The sequence below is a fragment of the Miniopterus schreibersii genome, assembly GCF_964146895.1.
Source record: "Miniopterus schreibersii genome assembly, chromosome: 11".
Classification (NCBI taxonomy): Eukaryota; Metazoa; Chordata; class Mammalia; order Chiroptera; family Miniopteridae; genus Miniopterus; species Miniopterus schreibersii.
In genome coordinates this window covers 31,446,600-31,472,478 of record NC_138111.1, presented here as the reverse complement: position 1 = coordinate 31,472,478, position 25,879 = coordinate 31,446,600, and the positions used below count along the sequence as shown (strand labels likewise).

Here is a 25,879-nt window from a genome sequence, read left to right as displayed (position 1 = left end):
TTTATAATGGTTGTCAGATTCTGTTTAGTTAATACAATATTAGTTGCCTATTGGCAAACATTTATATTGTTTCAGAATTGTAAAAAAAAAAAATGCTTCAAGAAATATCTTTACATATAAATTTTCCCATTTTTCAGTTCATTTGCCATAGGTAGGTGTCCAAAAGGAAAACTACTTTGTCAAAAGGTATGAATATTACTTCCTAAAGTTTACTTCTCATTTTACAGATGGGAAACCCAATTGCCTACTGTCAGCTTAAGGCCAACTCTCCTAATTTTGAGCCTTGGGTACTTAGTTGGAAATAAAAGCAGGATCAAAGACATGTTCTCCAGGGTGGTTCTACAATATAATACCAAACTGGTACGGTGTGCATTAGGTAATTGTAAACCAGCTTTTAATGAATGCATTTCAGGATTGCGCTCTCTTCAATATGTGCAGGAAGTGACATCACCCAGATGGCAACATAGGTCATCCCTGACTTCACTTCCCCTCAGAAAAACAACTAATAACAATTCACGGACAAGACACCACTGAGAATCCTGGAACTTGGGAGGGAGGTTGAAGCATGCCCTGCACCACAGAGACCAAGACTGACTGCATTAGAAGGTAAGATGAATGGCTGCATTCTGACTGCATTGCTCCCAGGCTAGCACGGCATCACACAGAGAGGTCTCCCCTGAGCCTGTGGTGACATCCAGGCCCCTGAGTACTGTGTGTGGGTCACTTCATGGGAGCCCATACTCTGGTTTCACCCCACAGGGACTGCAGGAGAATCGCAGGACTCAACCACTGGGAATGGATAGAAAAAGGTGTTTTAGCAGGAGTAGCTATGCTTGTATCAGACAAAACAAACATTAAACTGAAAATGGTAAAAAAGAGATTAAAAAGGTCATTGTATAACGATAAAGGGATCCGTACATCAATAAGATAGCAATGATAAATATTTATGATCCCGTGTCAAAACTTTTAGGGCTCATTAGCATAGTTCAGATTTGTGAGATGATGCTGAAGTTTTCCTCTAGCCAGGCACACACACACAGTGAGAAGAGTTCAGATGAATGAATCCTCCAGCTTATTAATAGCAATCAAAAGAATCACTGCATGTATGAATGTGTAAAATAAAAAAAGGGCATTTTTTTCCCTGAAAAAGAAAAGGCATCAGAGCACCTATATACATAAAGCAAAACCTAACAGAGCTACAAGGAGAAATAAACAGCAATACAATCATAGTCGGAGACTTCAACACCCCGCTCTCAACAATAGACAGGTCATCCAGACAGAAAATCGATGAGGAAGCAGCAGATTTTGAACAATACTGTGGACCAAATGGCTCTAACAGACATTTACAGAACATTTTATGTGACAACAGCAAAGTACACATGGAGTATACTCTAGGCCACGAAACAATTCTAACAAATTCAAGAAGATTGAAACCAGCAACAAGAGGAAAACTGGAAAATTCACAAATACATGGATTCACAAATACAACACTCTCCTAAACAGCCAATGAATCAAAGAAGAAATTAAAGGGTAAATTAAAAAGTGTCTTGAGAAAAATGAAATTTGAAACGCACCATACAAAACTTATGGGATGCAGCAAAAGCAGCTCTAAGAGGGAAGTAGGTAATAATAAACACCTATGTTAAACACCTTGCTGATCCACTGTTTTGAGCCAGAACTCACCCTTGCAGCTGACTACTTTTCAGTCGTGACTGGTCAACAAGGTGTTTAAAATTACTTAAATTAATGTAAGGGTAGACAGGAGTTATCTCGTGATCGGTCAGCAATGTTCAGACATGGAAACGTGTATACTCGTGACTGGTCAGGAAGGTGTGAAGCAAAAATATCCCAAGTATACAACCTAACTCTCTCTCTGCCTTAAGGAACTAGAAGAATATGAACAAACTGAGCCCAAAGTGAGTAGAAGGAAGGAAATAATAAAGACTAGAACAGAAAAAAATTAAATGGATAGAAAAATGAAGATTAACCAAACTGAGAATTGGTTCTTTGGAAAGATAAAATTAACAAACCTTTTTTCAAACCAAGGTAAAAAGAGAACCCAAGTGAACAAAATTATAAATGAAAAAGGAAACATTACAACTGATGCCACAGAAATACAAAGAATCACAAGTGGCTACTGTGAATAACTATATGCCACCTAACTGAACAACCTAAAAAACATGAAAAAAAAAAAATCTTATAATCATTCAAACTCCCGAGACTAAATGAGGAAGAAATAGAAAGTCTAAATAGATGAATTACTAGTAAAGAGATTGAGTCCATAATCAAAAATCTCCAATAAAGAAAAGTCCTAATACCACATTGCTTCACTGGTGAATTTTACCAAACATTTAAAGAATTAACACGAAGCCTTCTCAAGCACTTCCAAAAGATCAAAGAGGAGGGAACACTTCCAAACTCACTTTATGAGGCCAGCATTACCCTGATACCAGAGCCAGGAAAAAACACAAGCAGAAAAGAAAACCACAGACCAATATCCCTAATGAACATAACTGCAAATGTTATCAATATACACTAGCAAACCAAATTCAGCAGCACATTAAAATGATCATTTACCATGATCAAGTGTGATTTATACCTGTGATGCAAGAATGGTTCAACATACACAGATCAGTCGTCAGGGTGCTGAGAGGAGAGGAATGGGGAGTAGCTGCCTAACTGGTATGTGGCTTCCTTTGGGGTGATAAAAATGTTCTGAAACTAGATAAAGGTGTTAGTTGCAAAACATTGTGAATGTACTAAATGCCCCCAAATTGTTTACTTTAAAATGGTTAGATCGTTATGTGAACTTTGCCTCAATAAAAATAAAAAATACATGCAAGCCATAAATTTTCTACTACCCTTTAGGACTTTTTTGAGTGCCACATCTTTACGTATGTGGTATTCCATGTCCCCAGAAGGAGGGTCATGGTATTGTCCTTCAGAAAGCAGTGAAAGTAGCATATTGCATCTGACCCGTGTTACTGCTCTAGGAAGACCACACCCATTCCCACTGGCTATTTTCTTTGCTCCTGTGGTCTCACAGATCTTCCATGCTCTGTTCTAACAGCATTTTCTCATATACATGGCCTTTCCTCCTTAAGTCTCCTTTTCCTAATATACACCCTCTTTTTCCCTCTGTCTCTGCCTTTCAAAAGCCTCTCTCATAACAAGAGGGTATGGGAAATTTCAAATTTCCAGATGGCAGTATTTTCTGATGGCAACTCCATTCTTCCAGTCGCCCAGACCAAAAACCTTGACTTTCCTCGATTCACACCCGCCTCAGACCTGTCAGCACTTCTGTATCCTTCAAAACATATCCAGAATCAGACTACTTCTTACCACCTCTTCTGTTAGCACCCTGGTCCGAGCCACCATCCTTTCTCATTTAGATTATTGCAGCGGCATCTCATCAGGTTTCCCTGCGTCAGCCCTTGCCTGTGTAAGGTCCACTGTCAACACAGCAACTGGAGTGATCCTTTGAAAACATAAGGCAGATCATGCCACTTATCTGCTCAACACTCTCTAATGCTTTTCATCTTACTCAGAGTGTAAGTACAGTCCTTGCAGGGATGCCTGGGCAGCTGCTCAGTGTGCCCTCCCCTCCCCTCCTAACCCCTCTGACCTTGTTCTCCTGTGACTCCCACTTTTTCACTCCACTCCAGCCACGCCGATGCCCTGCTGTTCCTCCAACATGCCAGTCATGCTCGGAGCAGAGGGAGCAGCGAGTGCAAAGACCTTACAATTTGAGCACAGAGATGGCGGGAAGTAATCTGAAACTCCAGCACATCTCACACTAGTGGTTAGAAAATCCCTGAGAGGAAAAGGCCTTTGCACTTTGCACTTGCTGTTCCCTCTGCTTGGAGCACTCCCTGCAGATAGCTTCATGCTCTCTTCCTCTTTGCAGGTCTTTAAACAAATGTCACCTTCCCAGTGAGGACTTCCTAGCCACATTATGTAAAATTTTGGCCCCTATCCCCAGTACTCCCTATTCCCCTTCCCTCATTTTTCTTCTGGAAAGTCCAGGTTATAAGGAGAAAAAACAGAGCACTAGCAAAAGGTAAAGCCAGTAGCTTCTTGGGAAGACGATCACAGTGACTAATCCAGGGTCACAAAGGCCAGTGCCTTCACAGTCCGGGCAGGTGCCTAATGTGAATGAGTGGGACAATAGGGAATGGTGGTGACTGGGGAAAAATTGACCATATTGAGCTCCATCTGAAAGCTTTAAAATTCATATTTTATAAAATGTCTATGCAGTCCATACAAAATGTGCCTGCTAATCTATAGATGCTGCTATAATAAAATCACTAGATGCCTGATGTTTCAAGTTCCAGTACCTTGATCTCAGCAATAGAAGTAGTCACTTTTCTGAAAAGGAGGAGGTTGGCAGGGAAATAAATGCTCTCTTTTCCTCTCAGAGATTTTCTAACCACTAGTGTTAGAAGTTCTGGAGTTTCATACTACTATCCCCTCATCTCTGTGCTCAAATTCTAAGGCAGCTGGAAGAGGGCACCAGACAAAGGTTAGACTACCTGGGGTTTAAATCCAAGCTCTGCCACTTGTATTGAGACTTTAGTAACTAAGTAACTTTTAAAGTTACTTAATATTCTTAGAGCTTAGTTTGCTTAACAACAACACAAGAGTAACACCTACCTCATAAGGCTTCAATGGGTGTTAAATGAAATGATGGGGGCCTAAGTGCTGTCTACAGAAAAAAAAACAAACTATAGAAATGAGATGTTACTAGCTTACCAAAGAACATTCGATCTACTATCAAGCAATATCATTTTTCAACAAGTAGATTAGTTTTCTAACAAGTCCACTATTACAGAGTACAATGAGAATTATCGTTTATCCATATTTTCTTAATTTTCTTTATGTGATAGATTCTCAAATTTTCCTACACTCCTTTTCCGGTGAACTGTAACAGAAGCATCCAAGGAGACCAGAAATACGAAATTAGTAAGATTATCTACACTGCTTCATTAAATTTATATTACTTCAATCACGTATGAGAAGCCTCCTGAATATATTCACAAAGCTCAAAGACTGAAAGCTTTTTTTAAGAAGTCAAATGACAGTGATTTAGGAAAAAGCTTTCAAGTTTATCTAATTATACAGCCCAATTAAAATTAGATAATAGCTGTAAAGTTTCTGACACATAGGAAACACTCAGTAAATGTTAACTATTATAATTAAATTTTAGTACAGTGATATAACTTTGTTTTTATACCATTATTGTCATTATTCAATTTGAATAAATACTTTATAAAGTAAAACAGTGACAGTCAAAAGGTACTGATGGAAGAGACTGCCCACTGATGGTGGACAGGCAGGGTGCCTGTTACACACAGTCAGGCAGGTTGCACATTCACGTGGTCCCCATTCCTGAAAATGTTGTTCTTCATTTCATTGCTGAAGGCACAATATACCTATTTTAGTAATTCAGCAAAATTAGCGGCAGGTAAAAATGGAATAAGCATTGCTCACATTTACATTCAGAAATCTGCTCCTCTATTCACTCTGAGCACATTTGTGACAAAAATCCAAATCCTATAGCTGAGATTACCCGCAGCTTGTGTGTATACAAAACAGGGAGACCAGCGAATGGCCCTTGTCTAGTTTGCCTGTGTGCCACAAACTTTATGAATGAAGCAATGCAGTATTGGGTGTCAGCAGAACAAACGTGTCAAAGTGAAGATAACAGCCACCCCTAACTATCCCCCGAGTTTGTGGAGAGGCTCAAAAGCGTATAGAAAGGAAAAACGTGAGAAAGCACTTTAGGGACAATACGGCCATATCAGAAGATAACAGAGCACTTGCCATTCTCATTTACCCGCACTAACCTCCTTAGCAAAGGCTTTGGAGTTTGGGTTACTTGGGGTAACTTTTTACCCACTTGGCAATGACTTTCCTATTTGTAATCTGCTATTGTCATCGCTGTCATTTGGCTGGAACCAAACTGGCCGACTGCAGGAGGCACTCCTTCAGCTTTACACCTTCCCACCCCCCGGCCATAGCATCATGCCTTTCTCCATGTCTCCATGCTGGAGGCTTTGGTAAAAGGCACCATTGGGAGCCACCATTCTGGTTTCCCCTGAGGTACCCCAAGTCACCCTGCGCTGATACCCAACTATGGAATGTCCATCCAATCTGTAGAGCAGGGGTACAGAAGGATACCACCGCCCAGCAGGAAGGACGGTGTTTTAGGAAATCACAGAGGCTTTTTGGAAGTCACAATGATTGGAGGGGCTACTGTCATTTAGGGGGTAGGAGTCAGGGATGCCAGACATCCTAAAATGCATAGGATGGCCCCACAAAACGAAGACTTATTTTGCATCCCACTTAACTTGCAGATGTCCTATGAAATATTATCCATGTAGGTTAAAAACCTATTTTAAATGTTCTGAATCTGGGTCCTATGTCTGTTTTACATTTAAACCTCAAGTATCCTGGGTATCATTTTAACTTATTTTGAATTTTTCAGGAATGCAGCCACTGGGTAAAATGAAGGAAGATTTTTGCCAAAAGTTGTTTACCTGTTTAGAATATCACATCACTGCCATCCAGAATGCCTAAGGTGTGTCAGTTGCAGACCCTCCTGCATCTGTTGGCTGTGCCCCCATTTCCCCCCATTGCATTCACACAAGTATAAGCATTGCGCTCCTTCATTCTGTCTCTTGGTCAGTCATGCCTGAGAAAAACTTTTGGAAAGACTATTTTATCATAAATCACTTTCTTCCAATTTCTCCAGACATTACAATTAGCATTATTTTGACTTTTAAAGTTATGTGTTCATAAGTTGCTTTTCTTTTGAGTTATTAAAGTCAGACACTGGATCTGAAAGGGTTGACAGCCACTGCCCAAGCACATACCACATTGTCAGGTCTCTACAGAGGTCACCTATTGGTCACCCTGTTAACCAGAACTATCCTCCTTGAGGGGGCTAAGCTCTGACTGATCTACTTATACTGGCCAGCTTAGCCATACTGGCTCTGGGGAGTATCTGTCCTCTTGAACGGAGAGTAAGGGAGAGAAGAGTGAAGCACGGGAAAGGGGAAAGGAACTTCTAGGAATTGTGGAGGGGAAAGAGCAGTGGCCTGCAGTTCCTGGGCCCTGGATTCAGTCCCCAGCTGAACCAGAGGTCTCCGTGTGCCCTCAGACATATCACTTCAGTTCTGTGGGTGTTAGATTTTACAGATGGTCTGGACCCCTCCAGTTCCAGTGTTCTGTGGCTATATCTTAGTCTATCTCTATCACTAGACTTTTACTGAAAGTACCAATCGCCTGCATACAACAGGCAGAGCTATTTCTCCTTTATGTATTGAAAAACAATGTGGGGGAGAGGGGAAAGACAAGGGCACTAAGATTTCCAGTGAATTTTTATAGGGCTGGACATTTTAGACATGTGATCATGTGGTAAGAGGAGATGAGGAAACAGGCTCAGAGAGACTGAGTAACTTGCACAAGGTCATGAGGCCAGGAAGCAACAGAGCAGGGGTTTATATCCAACCTGTCTGACTCCAAAGCTTGCTTCATTCCACCATGTTGCCTGAGAAGCCCAGAGAGACCCTCACTTCTTAACTAAGCAAGAAGTCTCCTCTGTTACCAGCCCAATTTCCCTTGCTGAAATCACAGTGTTATTACATGTAGGGTGGTGATCTGTCCCCGTTTGCCTGGGACAGTCCCTACTGTATGCCTTTTTTCCTAGCAGCATTACTAATGTGCCCCTTTTGCTCTCAAAAAGTTTGCCTAACAAATTTTGTGGTCACCTAATTATATGTCAGCTCTGCCACAATTGTGTCTTAGCCAGGACAGATAGCAAAAACAACAGCAGCAGCAACAAAATCACTTGCTGTTGTGGGAGTTAACAGTTTGGGTTAGAAATAAAATAAACTTTAAAACTGACTATATTCTGCATGTGCTATCAGTCCCTAAAATATTTTCTATCCACATTAAGCAGCGTGTAAATTCCCAAAATGTAGTAAGATACCATGCCATTAACCTCTCACAGGACAGACTCTTATCTTCCTTTTCTTAGAGATAAAGTGTAATCCTTCAAGGGAAGCTCACGTCCCATGGCTTTAGAGAAAGGATTCTAAGAATGACATTTACTTTTCCAGAGTAGGGTTTTCACTTTCAGGCATGGCCACTGCAAAACATCTCACCCTGGAAATGTACCTGATGCCTCTGAGTATTTTTGGGAGGCTGCCCACTCATTCTATTTAAAACCCATGAAGAGTCATCCCAGTGACTCAGGCAAGTATAAACCAATGGAAACACACACACAGTAAATCCTAATGTTCCTCCCATCCATGCACCCCAATCTCTTTTCTCCTTGTGGTCATCTCCTACCAACCACCTGGTCATGTCTCTAAGAGTAGCTGAACATTTGACACCCTTAGTCTTACCATCATCTTGGGTGACTTCAGTATCTAAAATTCAAGAGGATGATTCAGTCTTTGTCTTTACACTACAGTGGCCAGATGCCCCTTCCAGCCCACTGAAATGGCTCTCACCAAGATCTCCAATGACCACCGTATTGCTAAAGACAGTGTGTATACTTTTCTGTCCTCCTGACCACTCGGCATCTGAGAATCCTTTCACAATGTAAATATGTATAAAATCACTAGGATGTACACTTTAAATATATTATATTTAAATATATTTGTCAGTTATACCTCAAAGCTGAAATTAAAATTAAAAAAAAAGAGCACATGCTCTGAACTTCCTGTATTTGAATCCCAACCTTGTATTATCATGTGACCTTGCACAAGTTACTTAACCATGCTGTTCCAGTTTCCTCATCTGTAGAATGGGGAAAACTCCAGCACATGGAAAGGAATACACAAATGAAGGCATGGGGAGGACCTGGCACGTGGTAAGCATGCAGTGACATTACTAGGAGCATATGAAAATGTCTAAGAGGCCCTGAAGAGAAGAAACCAGCGTTGCTTTATTTACCTCAATATTTCCCAAATTTATTTAACCAGAGAACTTAGAATACGACTTAGTTTAAGGAAACGCATGTTACTAGATCTCTGACACATCTCAACTCGAAGCCTTCCAAGCAGCTCCAGACTCACCATGCAAACACGTGTAGGCACCTCAACTTCAATATGACAAAAATCAAACACATTATCTCCCACCCCAGCCTTCCCTCTACCACCTACCATAACCCAGCCTCCCACACCAGCAATCTGAGGAGTCGCCAAGATTTTTCTCACCCACTGCTCACATCTACTCTGTCACCACCTTCTGCAAACTCTGCCACCATATTCACTTTCAAAGCTGCCCCTGCCTCTCCATTCCTTCTCTCTCACCACTGGTTTCCCTGACCTCAGTCTGACTCCTCCGTTGTTGCCAGAACAATCACTCCAAAATGCCTAGTTAGTCATACGCATCCCCTTCTTAAAAGGTTGCTTGTGACTTTCTGGCTAAAGATTAAGCTCTTTAGCACAAAACACACTTCTCTACCACACAAATATCCACCCATCCATGTATTTAGAGGTGCCCGAGTGTGCCATGCTCCATCACGCCTCTGTGCCTTTGCACACTGCTGCCTTCCTGGAATGCCCTTCTGCACCAAGATGGCACCTCCTCTGGGAAGACTCTCTCGTCCCCATTACTAGTCTGATATAAAGGCTTCTTATCTGTTACTTCCCATCGTTGACTCCTTATCACCCATTTCTCTCCCAAATGATTAAGTCAGTCATGGCAATTCCAGTCTCTTGGTGGTGTCTGGTTTAAAAATGGGCATGTGAGCCAACCCTGAAAATGAAAAGGGAAGAGTCACGGGTGGGAACAGGGAGAAACGTCTGAGAAAGGTTTCTTGCTTCTAAGAAGACCATCCTGGAAAGGAACAATGTCAAGAAAGATCTGTATCTGAAAGAGACACCAGGAATTCTGGCAGCTGCCCTGTGATGCCGGCAGCAAATGGTCTGCAGGGACTTCTGGCCAACTGAGAAGGGCCAGGGATGAAATGAACCTGGGTTCCCAAAGCTGGAATCCTCCCTGACGCGGGACTTGTCTTGAATAATAAATCACCTTATTTAAACCAGTGTTTGTTAGAGTTCTCTGTTACTTGTTGCTAATGGCATCCTAACTGATGCAGCTGTCCTACCATCTTGTGAATCTCTCTGTCATCACAATCAATCATCACACCAAAGTCAGAACATGACAGAAACCCTCGCTATACTTCAGTGTTGTTCTGGTGGCCCTCATAATGCAATATGATAAAGACAAAAAATAAGAAGAGTCACTATTGGAAAGGAAGGCACAAAACTCTATTTCCAGGTGATACTCTTATCTAACAAGAAAGCCAAAAATTCAAATAAGGAGCTAGGAGAATTAATCATAATTCAGTGAGGTATTCAAATGAAGCCTCAGCATAACAAAGCAGTGGTTTACTACATGTCTGCAAAGACATACAAAAATATAATAGAAAATCCCATTCGAAATAGCTAAATGCACAAATTAGAATAGCCACAATATCCAAGAATATCTATAACGAGAAATATGCAAAACTTGCCTAAGGACAATGTTAAAACATAGCTGAGCAACATAGAGGAAAAACGGGGGGGGGGGGGGGGGAGTGAAGATACAGAAGGATCTTCCTGAACAGAACTTATTTCGAAGATACAGCTCTCCTCTAATTAAAACTCATTGCAATTCCAATAAAACTCTCAATGTGTTTTCAAAAATGACAAATGGAGAAAGTCCACAAGAAAAATGGGGCTGGAAAAAGATCGATAAGAGGGGCACTTGACCTACCTGATATCAAGACTATACTGAAAGTTAGTAATGGCGCATGAAGACTAAGGCACACAACTCGGAGCACACCCTGAACACGATGATAAAGAACTTTGAGAAAAATTGCCAACCAACTGGAGGGGGAAAACATATCCCTACTTCATGTTATACACACTTAAAGATTCCAAAGAAGTTAACAGATTTAAATAAAGACAAATATTAGATCAAACAACATGAAATTGCCATTTTTGTAGGTTAAAAGCAGTTAAGTATCAGCAGTTTCACAAAGTTCAAGCTAATACATTAATTGCGAAGAAGAAAAAACAGGACACTTTTATAATCTTGGAGTGAGGAAAACTGACATAAAGAAATAAAACTTAGAATATACAAACATTAAGTAGTTTTGACATGCAGAAGTTGTCTGTGCATATGAAAAATGCCTGTGTCACAAGGTTAATATTTTTAAAAGTTGAAAGCTGAAAATGAATTAGGGGGGAAAAGTTAATATTTATAGAAGTCAAAGGATTAATATAATTATAAAAGAATCCCTATAATCTATAAAGAAAGGACAAAAATACAACAGAAATGTGCAAAGTAAACAAGCCATTCCCAGGAGAAATGCTAATGGACAATTGTCATTTGAAAAGATGCTCACCCTCACTAGTAAAAGGGGACATGTAAATTAAAATACACATTAGGGTTAGTGACTGTGTAGACAGTCGCAGTAGACATTTTCATACCTTGCTAGTGAATGTTAGTCTTTTAGAGGATGCTTTGTCCATTTCATCAAAATTTAAGCTGTCTATATCCTTCAACCCAACAATTACGCACTTAAGAATCTATCATAGAAAAATGCCTATGTATGCTCATTTCACTGCAGCACTGTCTGTTATAGCCAATAAATAGGAAATACCAATTTCCAACAATCATTTGGTGATTACATTATTGTATCTCTATGCTACATAATATTATTCAACCATTTTTTAAAAATACAGAGTAATATGTATTGATATGAAAGTCCTTCAAGTCATATGCTATAAAGTAAAAAAAAAAAAAAAATGAATTGCAAAATAATACAGAACAATCCCATTCTTGTAAAAAATATCTATATCCTGTATCCTACATGTCAATATACATAAATTGGCTATTGGGAGTATTAGGGTCAAGGAAAACTTTATATATTTGTACTTTTAAAAATCTTTTACAAGAGCAGCATATCATCTACCTATGTCATTATACAAATACAATTAATTTCAATTCACCTCAAAATCAGTTCCACACATATCCATGAGGTATGGCCAATTCCAGACACTTTCCAGGATTTCTTTTAATTAGATGAAAATCATATAGATACACATACACATATATATGTATATACACGCACACACACATATATATGTGTATGTGTATATATATATCTCAGCACCTCCTTTCCTGCTGAAAGCTCTGATTTTTAGACTTTCTATTTTAATTCCTGTTTTCCCCAAGGACCACAAAATATATTTTCAATGAAAAGGGGCAGAACATCAGTTTGATTCCAGTTCTTTAACTGATACTCCTTTTCAGTGAAGCTCTGCTTTTAACATAAAGGGGGATTCTGCCTCATCCAGACAAGCACACTTGAAGATTTTACCCTTGAGACAATGAAAGGAAGGAGGGGAGCATGTTCTGATCAGCCAATGTGCGCGCTCATAATCTCCCGTCATTCCTGAGCACCGGGGAATGGACACACCTCTGCTGCCTCCTCCCAACCCAGCTGTTGCCTGGAGTGTAATTTTTCAGCCTTTATGACTTCACACGATCTTCACTTAATCAGAGAGCAGGACCCCCGTTCCAGGCTCTCCCATTCTCCCGGCTGGCTTACTCTCCTTCCTGCCTGTTTCTCTCCCTCCCTCTCCTGCCCATCCTTAGCACAGGCCTCTGACACTGTCACCCTCGGCTTGTCGCCCGGCTGCCACAGCCAGCGGGAAGCTGGAAGCCCACACCTTCTCCAGTCTCAAACGGCAGCCCAGGGCAGGGCACCTACCCGTGTTTCTCGCTGTGATCTTGGAGCCGTGTCTCAGCAGACGGACAAACACATCGCTGCTGCAGTGGTTCACCATCTGCAGGCGGAGGCCCCTCCGGGTCTGGATCCTGACCAAGCATTTTGCCATACTGGTGCTTCCTGCTCCCTCTGCGTTCCTCTGCCTGTCACGGCCAGGGCCACCTACCACCAGCCATAGTGGCTTTGACCTTTCACTAACTGTCCATTCTGTTTTAAATGACCGAGGCAGGGCCCACTGAATGAATCAAATGTCAGTTCGTAACGAGGCCAGCAGAAATAACTCAGGAGGGATCAGCATGAAACAGGAGGAGGGAGGGGGGTGCTATTTTTAAACTCGCCGCTCACTACTCTAGCAAACAATGAAATATTACGCATCATCCTTAGCCCAGCCTTTTCTAAACTATCTAAACCAGAGGACCCACCCAGATGCCTTACAGTGCCCTACGAATGGAGCGCCCCAGAAGATAAATAACAGTGAGGGAACTCCACAGAGGAGAAGCTACCACCTTAATTTCCTTTCAAAAACACTTATGGAGCCTTTATGATGTTCCAGAGCAATGCTGTGATGCAAGCCACATTTAGAAAACTATTTTAGAAGTAAAAGAAATACATTCATTGTAATAATGTGTTTTATTAGAAGCCAAGCTATCCAAAATAGTACTAAGGCTTTTTGGTACTAAGGCTTTGAAATTGGTGCGGTTTGCGCACTTACGGTACATATGGCCTCAGGCCGGCCACATTCCAAGTGCTCAGCAGCCACACGGGGCTGCCATATCCAACAGCACAGCCCCAGATGAAGTGCTGAGCTCCTCACAACATAATCTCCGTCCTCAAGGTGATGCTGATATTTTCTTCTTTTTATAGAGAGTAACTGACCTGGCCAAATACACCGTTAATACGCAGCAAAGCCACGATTTGAACCTAGGCACCCAATTAACATCAGTTGACTTAAAAAAAAACACCACCAGTCAAGATGAGAGCTGTTAGTGCTCCCACTTCTAACCAAATGTGTGGGGGTTTTAAATATGTTTTTATTGATTTTTAGAGGGAGAGGAAGGGGGGAAAGAGAGAGAGACAGACATGGATATGAGACAGAAACAGAAACATGGACCGGTTGCCTCCCGCACACACCCCAGCCAGGGACCAACCTGCAACCTGGGCATGTGCCCTGACGGGGAATCTAACTGGAGACTAGGTCACCAGACAACGCTCAACCAATTGAGCCACCTGCCCAGAGCAAACCAAATGTGTTTTAAATGAAGAATTCAAACATTACATCTAACTTTCAGCACTTCGAAAGTCCCACACTTGTATATCTGAGGCATAAAATGTGCTTGCATCCCAGTGTAAGTGCTCTGGGAGCAAACTGTTTTCAATTTTTCAGGACATGCTATATTTGAAAATTTTTAACTGATTGATAACTGTGCCCCACATACTGTCTTTGTTCTATTTCTTTACTGGTACATTTTGTTCACTCTCATTCTCAGAAGAAAATTTCCTCACACAATTTCATCATGCATGCATGTACTTTTCTACTTTAAATAGCTACTGCAGCCAAAAGATAATTTTCTAATAAAAACATTCTTTTTCTTTACTGATAAAACAAAGCATTGCATTTGGTGCAGTCAGCTGAAATTCTTCATTGTTATACTTCACTATGGGAATATAAATTAATTTAGCATTTCTGGAAGGAATTTTAGCAAAATATATTAACTGATATACTTTGACCCAGAATTTTCACTTTTAGGAATTTATCCTAAGAAAATAATTAGAAACATTGACAAAAATTTTTGGACAAATAAGTTTATCAGAGTATCATTTATTATAGAGGAAAAAAAAAGTCAATCTAAATTTCCAGTGGGAAAATGATGAAATACATGTGATAGAATATTGCACATTAAAATTTATAGGAGCTTAATGATGTGGGGGAAAGCTTACAATATATTGATAAGTAAAACAGCAGTTTATATAAGCAATATGGCCTCAACTATATAAAAATGTATATTACAGACAGGACTCTAAATCTTGAAAGGGGAGAAGGGTGGCAGCCAGCTGTGCACTGTGAGCCGAGCACCCTTCTGGGGACCTCACAGGGGCTCCCATTTCCCTCACACCGATTGTCAGCTCCAGGTACAGTATGGCTATTCCTACTTTCATGGGGTTTGGTCAATTTCCAAACCTGAAACTTGAAAGGAAAATACCCCTAAAAATTCACAAAATCTTCAACGCTTTGCAGTTCCCCTTGTGATCTGCTTTTGAGCAGAACCCCTATGTAAGACAGATATACTACAGAGGTGGGGCCCCAGGATAGCACTGGGTAGGCCTTCCCTTACTAATTACCAGCAGTGGTTCTTGAAGAACGTCTGAAAATCTTTAGAATGCTAAAGAACAAATCAGGAAATCCTTGTTCCAGATAAATCAATGATTGGCAGTAACACAGATGAAGCATTTCAAAGATTAAGGTGGGCTCATCTGCTTGGCAGTAGGCCCGGCTCAGACAATGAGACAGTCTCCCTTTGCCTGTTGGGAGGGAATATAGATAAGTCCCTCTGCTTAGCACTATGTTGAAACAGCATGTTACCTGATAGCCCACTCCAAACAAACACCAGACCTTCCAAAAAACAAACAGCAAGTAAAAAACCTGAAACAAAACCACAACCATACTTTATTTTCATTCTTTCCCACCAAAGATTTACTTGCCATTAGTTCTCCAGCATAAAATCTCACCATAGTTTTAAAATGTCTTTCTTCCTTTTATTAACTACAACTACTCATCACAATTTGCATTTCGTACATTTTTAATTTTTCCTTCTCTTGAAGTTGTTCTCGCTATGCGACTTTTCAGAATCCCTAAGAAGGTTCTTCCACCCTCTTTCTTCTGGAAACCTTCTGCTTTAGTTTTGAGAAAGAGAAAACCTAACAGGACCAGCCGTTTCCCTCTGCCCTGCCCTACTCAGCCTCCTCTCCTCTTGGCTACCTTTCAAGAGGAGAAGGAAAGGGCGCTGGGATGTGGAGCCAAAGCACTGACTCTGTGAGACACTGCACAGGGAGGATCGTCTTGTTCCAGGCACTGTGCTCAAAAGAACCGTGTCAACAGCACAACATTCAGACGCCCTTGAATACCCTTCCTGTTAGATTCATCTGTTCAGAGAATCAGGAATGCATGTCTGGGCAGTGACAAGAGGCTAAAGAAAGCAGAGGATGTGTGAAGAAAGGAATCAATTTTCCATAACAAGATGCCAGAAACACTGATAAATCAAGCAGAAGTCAGAGGAGAAGAGAGTTCAGTGAGAAATGCTGCTCGCAGGCCTGAATTCCATGTCTGCTTCTGCGACAGACCTGACAGATTCGAGGAAAGCAACAAGCTGGCCTCTGCTCTGTGAGTGACTTGGAGCTACTGGACAACTTGGCGCCCAGTGCAATTGTAAAATGGAGACCATAGTCCTGTCGTGGTTGCTGTGACAAGGAAAGGAGATCGTGCATATCGACTGCCTAGTTTAGTGTTGGTTCCTACTCGATGCACTAGGACTTACTGTGCAGTTGTACAAAGCAAGGTTTAAAGCATAGGCTCTGGGCTCTCCTGGCAGTGCTCATTCATTTTTTCCCAATGAATGTTAATTCCTTTCTCTCTTTTAACTACTAAGGGGCAGATAGTGAAGATTTTACATAGTCTGGATTTTCTTCTTTCTGTAAACCATCTGTCTCTAACATTTCTAGTTACTTCTTGCCAGGTAGCAGGGAAGCAGTATTGCTGATTGTCAAGTTTGCCTGATAGACCTGAACCTTGGGGAAGTTATATAAGCTTGTTGAAATGTAGTTTTCTGTCTGTAAAACAGTAATGATGTTGGCTGTTACGTAACTGGATGGCTGATACGTAGTAAGCACTTAATGTTAGCTATTCTAGTCTACCATGAATGTCACTTTTTTTTATTAGCTGTTTTCATAACTAACATGTCACAGGTATAGTGGATTTGGTCATTAGTTAAAATAGAGATTAGTTAAAATAGAAATTTTAGCTAATGTCTAACTCCAATTAGAAAGATAAAAAATTATTACATACATGAAATATTCTTTGCAATAAATTCAGACTTTAAATATCCATTATTAAGAGTCCTTGGGACTACTACATACCTTAGAGAACTTTTAAAATATTTTAAATAAAATATATTTGTGATATGATGAATACAGAGGCAGTTCCCAGAACTACTCAGTGACAGGACCAGGACCAGACAGCCAAGTAGTCAGTCAATCATCCGTATAATTCAATTTCCTGATTTGCAAAGCAAGGCAACAATATCTGTCCTATCCATTTCAAAGAAATGATCTTGAGTCTCAAATTATGATAGCCTCCATGAAAAAGACTCTGAAAACGTGTAGGATGCTCTGGCATGTGGGATACTCTTCCTGTGATTATCCCCTTATCAGATGAAGCTTTCACTGAGCGCTTCCTGCTGTGACATGAGAGCCGTGCTAGGTGGGGCCAGGCATCACTATGTGGCGGTGGGAGGAAGCCCAGCAGAAACCCTCTGGGGAATTACAGTAGCAGACAGGACAGAATTCAAGCAGTGCGGCCGGGCTCGCGCCACCATGGTGGGGAGAGGGAATACACTCCCTCCACAGGCACTCTGGCCGCAGAGCATTTTGGCATAGGGCACATCCATCTGTATTCCTGAGAGTCCCACACAGTTAAGTGTGGCATCTCTAACTAGGCAGCTGATGCGAGCCATGCCAGGGAGAGCAGGGGGCAGAGCCTGGCAGGGCCCTCGGGCTGCTCGGGCTGCCGGTGATTATTTCCAAACAGGCAGAAACGCTGAGACAGAGAACGTCAGGGAAGACGATCGTCAGACACTGCTCTGCTCTCGCGTCCTGCCTCCCTGTCCCCTGTCCCCTGTCCCTGGCTGTTTTCGTCCCAATCTTTCACTGTCAATATCTGTGAAAATAAATCTTAGGTGGTGGTGATTATTATTATTTTAAAAGCACCACCCACCCAGAGTAGGACAGTTGAGAACTACCCATAGTTTTAACGAAAATGGGTGGAGGTCCCAGCAGTCCCTCAAAATGCAAGAGTACAGAGAAACTTGCTATAGACATTTGTTCTGTTTCTTACCAGACCTGCAGAAGCTTTAAGTAGGGTGCAGATATGCTTAAAATTTTACAAGTTGGTGAGGCCTAGAGAATTCAATAATTGAGTACGAAATTTTAAAGCTGCAGCCTAAAATACTGATGTGTTGCTCTATATATCCTAAGTGTGATGCTTTGAACTAAACACTTAAAACTGAATTTTTTCTTTAGGGTCTGACTTTCTGAGTGCCTTTTACCATGAGCAGAGCAAGCTTCAGTTTGCCATACTCTCTACCTTTCCCTCCCAATGGGCTGTTCTAGAAGCTGCTCCATGAGGAGCCAGGCGAGCCAGGTCACAAACTGGATGACAGTCCTTCATTCATCCGATACATTACTACCTGACTGCCTTCAGTGTGCCAAACGCTGGCCCAGACCCCTGGATCACAGCCGAGAACAAGCCCAATGAGGTCTCAGTCCCATCCTAGAGGGGTTACACGTGTGCAACAAGTAAACTAGCAAATAAACAAGATAATGTTGTAAGTACTATGAAGGAAATGAAAAGGTGTTATGATCAGTGGTTTGGGGGTTTGGGGTGAGGATTCAGATAGAGCTGTTGGGGAAAGTCCCTAAGAGGGTGATATTTTACCCTATATTTTAAAAGCAGACAGAAGGATACAGTTCAGCAAAGATACTTTATCATATACCAAATGCTTATACGTGGTATGAAGTCTGTTTGGAGACTTACTTTCTGGCCCCCGAATCAAAGCCTTCATGATTTTAGCTTTATGGTAATAAGAGATCATATTTACTAAGCACCTGATACACACCAGGTGCTATTCTCAGCCCTTTATAAGCTTTCTATCAGGAATCCTGATCTTAACTGTGAGAGAGCCTTTGTCTTTTTCATAGTAAAAAATAATTTATCTCATACTGCTGTGTGTCCATTAATACTCATGACAACCCTATTAATTAGGGTTATTACATCTAAATTTAGATGAGGAAACAGAGGCTTAAAGATTAAGAGCTACTTGCTATGAAAACAAAGGAATGCCCTTAACAGGAACATCATGTCCCAAGCGCACAGCGTCCCTGCCCCTAGCCTTTATCTCGTCAGTCACCCACCCTGTCAATTCCACCTCCTAATTCTCCCTCACCCAACTCCTGTGCAGCTTCTATCACCTCTCATACACAGTCATCTCAGAGAATCTGGATACTAGAGCACATTTTTAAAAACACAATTCACTTCACTCACTTCTTAAAAGTGTCAGACAGCTTTTTTCAAACACACCCAATGGGGATCTTCTTGGAACTGTTAGCTCATAAATTTAGAACAAAAGCCTGGTGAAGGCTTCTCATGGCTACAGAATCCTAACAAACAGATTCCAACACTCCCTGGAAAACCTAAGGCTGAAGAATGATACACAACATTCCTTTAAACAAACTTCTCAGGTAGGTCCTGGAGTGTAATGCTGGGAACCTCTCCAGAGAGTTAGGAGAGCAGCAGTGACGGAGCTTCTGGAGTGAATGTTGCTCGATGCTTTGTCTTCTATGGGTTTTGTTTTTCTTTCCGTTTTCTGGTAATCCCAATTCTATCAAGTCAAAGGGGGGAGCCCCTGACCCAGGTGAGGGGCAAGACACACCTAACCCTGGGAAAGCCTTAGAAATATCACCAGATGCTCTTCTGTATAAGGAAATGGGTCTATTTCCAAACCTCCTCTGCCAACCAGAGCAGCCTTGAGAGGAACCTCTGAGGCTGAGAGTCACAAGGCCTGCTGACAGTGCTGAGAACCTCCTCAGTTCCTTGTACTGTCCTGACTCTCCATCTTCTTTACAAACAGGATAAAGGATCCATTCCAATCTGTCAACTTTCGGTATGAAATAAAAGTTTAAAACATGCTTGTGACTCAAATGTTTTTGTGTAGTCACTGCCTTTTTGTCCTGAAGAATGAATTTAGCTCCCTGACCCACCCTCAAAAAAATTGACTACAGAATTTCTGCACAAAATATTTAAAATGATCATAATCTGCCCTGATAGGATAATTTTAACTATTTAAAAAATAAAGTTAGAGCAAAGAATATTAAAAACCCACTAGTTATTTTTAAATGATATAAAAGCCTAATGTATTACACATATGCATTGTACTTATCTTGAGCTCTTAATGGAAGCAGATTAGAACTCTGAATTCTGTGTTTTACTCTGTAATACAGGACTGTCAATTAGCCCCATTCAGTTTTAGAGCTTAAAGTCAGAACCAGAAAAGTCAGCTAGAATGGCCCCTCTTCGCTTCAACCATCCATCCATCCTCTATTGAACAGGTACCAGGTGCAATGCTAGGATGGGGAGCTCAGTTAGACCAGACGTGTAAACTAATGGTCAGGAAGAGTTCTAAAAAGCAAACACAAGCAGCAGCACCTCCTGGGAAACAGCAGAGTGGTGATTACCAGGGGCTGGGGGGTGGGGAAAATGGGGTGATGCTGATGAAAAGGTGCAGATTTCCAGTTACAAGATTAACAGCTTCTGGGGAATCTAACCTACAGCATGGTGATGACAGCTAATAATAACATTATACATTTGAATATTGCTGAGAGAGTAGATCTCAAACGTTCTCATGACAAAAAAGAAAATAGTAATTAGGGGATGCAGTGGAGGTGCTAGCTCATGGTGATCATGGTCATCGTCTTGCAATATATAAATGTATCAAGTCAACATGTTTTATGCCTTAAACTTACTCAGTGTCATATATGTCAATTATATTCCAACAAAGCTGGAAAAATAATAATAAAATGCAAGAATGAAAGAGAAGAAAACTATTAGTACTGTCTTCAGAGCCAGGAAATGTGTCATGGAGGAGGAGCCACTCGACAAATCCGAGTGGGTTGCCTGGAGGAGCAGCCCAAACAGAGGCGGCCACGGCAGAGAATCAGCAGGGGGTGCCTGCGGAGGGAAGCTGCCTTCAGAGCCCGGGGAGAGGGCCAGGCGGGGCGAAGGCAGGGAAAGGCGGCTGCAGAGGCGAGCAGGGACTGGGCTGCAGGAGCCATGAACACCGGGCAGGGTCGGACTCTCCTCCCCGGTCAAGAGGGAGGTTCTGGAAACTACTTCAAGCAAGGACGACGGCTGTAGGAGTTTAGAGGATGGGTCCCAGGGAGCTCAACAAGGAAGAGATATTGCAGTGTGCCGAGAAACCGAGGCAGGGACCTGCAGTGAAGCTGGGGCCACAGGCTGAAGAGCTGGGGGAATGTCAGAATTGCTTCTGAGACTCCAGTGGCAAAGTGAGTGTGGGACCTGAGAAGGGGTAACAAGGCAAGGGTGGCCTCCAGGTCTCTGGCTGGGGCAACTGTGTAGATGGCAATTTCACTGACCAAGTCAGAACAGGAGCAGTTTTAAGTTGGATGTGTTAGGTGTGTGCTGTTGTGAGGCCTCCAGGTGGAGGTGGCCAAGAAGCAGCTGGAAGTATAGCATGGCAGTGTGGGACTGGGCACTCTGTGTGGCGGCTAATAGGGAAACAGACAGGAGGTCAGGGTCACCCTTGCCCATGAAAACACTGCATCTGGAATCTTGATCCCATTCCAAGTTCAGTGGTCTCTCCACTATGCTTGTCTCTCTCCACACGCCAGTGAAGAACAAGCTTTCCTGTTTTCCAATCATGGTAAAATAATTTGAAATATTAATCAATGGGCTTCTCCTCCACCCATGTTCACAAAATTCTTGGTGGCTTTTTCTTGATCTTCAGCCCAGAACTAAACCTAACCCACCCAACAATAAAGCAGTGACCACGACAACTTGATCATTAATTTTATAAACCATTACTCCAAGACAGACAGACCTCCATCACCTGCAGACTGGACAAAAGAATCCATACTCTGAGTAAAAGGAGAATTGAAGGGGCCAAAGCAGAGAAGAGGGTGAGATAAGGGACCCCAATCTCCAAGAATCAAGTACCACCCATTGATAGCACCAAAAAGCCTCCTGGGAATCATTACCCAACAGGCCACCCATAGACTGTGCAGCAACATAACTGTCTGTCCCCTCTCTAATTTATCTACTGTAAGAGACACCCTTACACACTGACCCAAGGCATTCGTAAGACCCTGGGAATAGCCCTGGCTGGTTTGGCCCAGTGGTTGGAGAGTCAGCCCATGGACCGAAGGGTCGTGGGATCGATTCCCAGCCAAGGGCATTAAAGAAAAAAACAACCCTGTGAATAAAGATAGGACCTGAATATCTACAGTCACCCTCATTGTAAGGGTGGCAGTGCCATGAAGGAAAACCTTCCATAGCTGTCCATAGGTGAGCCAGCCGAAAATCTCCCACAGAGGCTGGACAGGGTCTAGAACTTCACAACTATGCATTCTTCAGAAGCATGCGTGAGGAAGTCCCTTGGAGTAAAATTTAAACCATCTCACTGACCAAGGCTACCTATAACTCAAAATCTTCCTTCCATAAAAACAAAGTGTTTTGCCCAGCCGGGCGTGGCTCAGCGGTTGAGCGTCGACCTAGGATCCAGGTGATCAGGGTTCGATTCCCGGTCAGGGCACATGCCCAGGTTGTGGGCTCGATCAATGACTCTCTCATCATTGATGTTTCTCTCTCTCTCCCTCTCTGAAATCAATAAAGATATATTTAAAAAAAAAAAAAAAAAAGTTTTTTCTCTATCCTGGTTGAACCTAGGGCTTAAAAATTCCCTGACATCATGTGACTTGGACACACCAAGGCAATGTATTGAGAGCGCAGTTTCTGTGAGATGCCCGTGTAGCCGCCCAGAGGTTTTCCAAGTAGAAATGGTGACAGCACTGTCCTACTGGCTCCCATCAGAACAGCCTTCTCCGCTCTGTACTTAGTATTCTCAACCAAGACTCTATTTCCTTAGTCTCTGTGCAGGATGGATTTGTTTTTCCATCACTTTTGCTTTATTTTTTCACTTTCTCCAGGCACAAGTCACCATTACAGATAAACCATTTTTCTCTGACTAAAGGAAATTAAATTGGGCTGTATTAAAAAATGGAGCTCTATTTTTTTTCTCCATATTTCCCAACAGTTAAGAAACAGGGCATCTATGTCTCTCTACGGAAAAAGCCAGGCTCTACTGGAACTCTGTGTGCCAGGTAAGGAGTAAATGTTTATCAAGTGAGTGAGTGAGTGAATGAATAAATGAATGGAGCCCTCTCACTCTTCTCTAGCCCTCCTCCTACCACCCGAGAATCCCTATCAAGGTTGTGTTGTGTGTCCACTCAGGAAATGGAGTCCGGCCCATGTACACTGGGGACTCAGAGACACCACAGAACACTTCAGTGAGAGTGACACAGCACCTACCAAACAGCCTGGCAAATCCCAGGCGGTGCTTAGCTGACTCACCCTGGTGTTTTACCAGCGTGAAAGACCAAAAGCATGTAAAATGGCATGTCACCACCGTAACCAGAGCTGCTAGCTCTCACATCTATTTTAGTAATCTGGAGTCTTGACATGAACAGGGATTTCGGAGTTTCAAAAATATGCCCCGCCTTTTCTTCTGTGTTGACTCATCTGTAAGATCCAGAGCAGTTCATCCAAGCATTTTGTTTTTGTTGCGTTTTTTGGGAGGGTTGGAGTTTGCTCATACTTATTTATAAATCAGATAAGTGAACAGCTGTCTGCATAGACGGGTGGGCAAACGGAGGATTACAGTTGTGAGTATGTGAAACAGTTTATTCTTGTGTTATTATTTATTAATTATTGTATTATTTGTATTATAACTGTAAACCTACGTTTGCCCACCCCTGTACTATGCCCATTATAAAGCCTACACAATGGAAATTTTATGAGGGGACACAAGTAACTACTAATAGAAGTCTGAATGGTTTGTTCCTCTATCCCAGGGGGACATGGTATAAACTCCCTATGCACCCCCATCTGGAAGACATGGTTCCGGGGCCTCCAATTCACCACCAGCCAAACCAAGCGGGAAGCTGCACCCCTCTGCAGATGGCAGGGGACGGGCACCCCAGTGGACACCCCCAACATGCAGCCTGTGCCAGCTGACCAAGCTTCTTTCTGAGCCCTGCCCATCCTGCCACAGGCCTGCCAGGATGAGTGCACCCAAGAGTGGAACACACACAACACACACTGCCCAACACTGTCTTCCCCATCGCTGGCACCGCATCGGGGGGGGGGGGCAGGGAGATGCTGGGAGCTCCCACCTCACTTTAAGCTTGGGTATCACAAGGAACATTTACTTAACACTCACCACCAGCCCACTAACAAAAACACTGGAAAACAGAGCCCGTGCTGCCTGTGGAACGCATCTAAAATCCAGAAAATGACAGCTTCTGCTTTCTAACGACACTGGTTTGGTAATATTCTCACTTTCCCCCTCCCGCGGGCCTTCGGGGCTGTGGTGGGAGTGTTGACCTCTCCAAGTGCCAAGCACGACGTCTCCCCGCCGCAGACAGTGCTCTGGCGGTCACAGCTGCTCCTGCTGACGCTCTCCCCTGGCTCGCATCCCAACCCTCAAGGACTGTGACCAGACTGCTTCATGGGATACTGGCTAACATTTTTTTTCACCCCACCGTATCCTTTAAAGCAATTAATTATTAATACTGACATGCAGCAGGGAAGTGCCAGCCTGAGCAGGAGCGGTGAGGTGGAATGTGCCACACGAATTGCTTTCACTAATATGACAAAGATCCTTAACACAGACTATAAGTAATTAGAACTAGGCCCGGAGTGAGCCAATCCTTATTTAACAGATTCAGCTTTAAAATCAGAACATGATTCCCAGAGGGGAACAAGGCTTCCTGTGAGGTCGGTTTCCCTGCAGCTGGCTCTCCTAGGAATTGTTTGGTGCGGGGCACACTCTGTCCACAGCCTTCTCGCCACCAGTTCCAAGGTGAGGTGACACTGTCCAATGTGTTGCAAGTCTGAGGAGTCACTGGGTCCTGGCTGGCTGTGACAGAGGCCCAAAGGCCCAAACACTGCCCGGAATACACAGCAGCTCTTCTCACTGAGCCACAGAGATTCCCTACATTTATATGTCGTTTGATATATATGTTGAAAAATAAATGTGGTTCCTTAGGTACTGGGCCTGTTTTAGCAAGAGGTCAGTGAGCCATTTTAGGTGTGTTTGATGTCATCTTAGATACCTGGGCCAGGGGCTGGAGAACTAGCGCCTGATCACACCCAGCACTCACCCAGCTCTGTGACTTTGGGCAGACTGGCTCCCCCTCTGAGCTTTCTCACTTGCAGAATACTGAGGGATGTGCTCCATCAGAGATCAGCCAACTTTTTCCAGAAAGGCCTATATAGTAAGTTTGAGGCTCTGCAGGCCAACAGGTAAAATCAAGAATATTATGTAGGTACTTATATAATCACTTAAAATGTAACCATTAGCTCTTGGGCCAGAAAAAAAAGGGGGGGTGGGGGTGGGGAGATAGCCACGGGCCACAGTTCACTAATTCCTGAGCTAGAACATCTGTGGCATTCCCTCTAACCCTCGAAAGCTGTGAAAGGTATTCCTGTCCCCAGGTTCCCTTTCTCACTGTGCAAGACCCGAAGCTGCAGTCCTGGAATCTGACCCTCTGAGTGCTGCTCAAGCCCAGTTTTCTCGTTCTATAAACGAGGAACATAAGGCTCCAAAAGGTGGAGTGTCCTGTCTGTGGTCAGCTGCCTGAGGAGGAGCTGAGGCCAGAGCTCCCAGGTCCCCACTGTATCCAAGGCAGCAGCCTGAAGCGCTGTTACCACAGTTATTAGTAAAACCAGAAGCTGTCCCCCGCTCCGCGGAGGCTCCGAGATCCTGCGTTCGGCCGGGGGAGACTGTGGGTGCCGTTAAATGGAAAAGTCCAGGAGAACCAAATATGTGCAGTGCTAAGATGATGCTTAAAACAATGTTTTGTCTGAGTCCCTTCTGACTCAGGATATTAACCACTTTGTCTGTATTTGCATTAAATTGTTGAACTGCAATTCACTTTATGATATGTTTTCAATGTTAAGCAAACAAAGCAGGAATTTTAAAAGTTGTACATACAAGATGAGGACAATCACGGTGACAT

General features: G+C 42.7%; 1 protein-coding gene and 1 long non-coding RNA gene across 4 annotated transcripts in view; one reads left to right on the top strand and one right to left on the bottom strand.

Annotated features, from left to right (window-relative positions):
* LOC308564215 overlaps positions 1-20,653 on the top strand; it is a 36,601-nt gene extending 15,948 nt beyond the window's left edge. The window contains exons 4-9 of the long non-coding RNA XR_013999906.1: positions 138-186; positions 439-606; positions 6,488-6,580; positions 8,480-8,881; positions 14,807-14,926; positions 15,617-20,653. This is a non-coding gene — a long non-coding RNA (uncharacterized lncRNA). The remainder of the gene's footprint in view (positions 1-137; positions 187-438; positions 607-6,487; positions 6,581-8,479; positions 8,882-14,806; positions 14,927-15,616) is intronic.
* The window catches only part of FRMD3 (FERM domain containing 3), a 202,248-nt gene that overhangs the window by 5,753 nt on the left and 170,616 nt on the right, over positions 1-25,879 (bottom strand). The window contains exon 1 of one of the 3 annotated variants that reach the window (XM_081152116.1): positions 12,779-13,625. The exons of the other annotated variants lie outside the window; for them this stretch is intronic. Within the exon in view, the coding sequence (XP_081008242.1) occupies positions 12,779-12,905 (127 nt within the window). The 5' untranslated portion in view covers positions 12,906-13,625. Of the gene's footprint in view, positions 1-12,778; positions 13,626-25,879 lie in introns of those variants that run through there. 3 annotated transcript variants of the gene reach the window in all.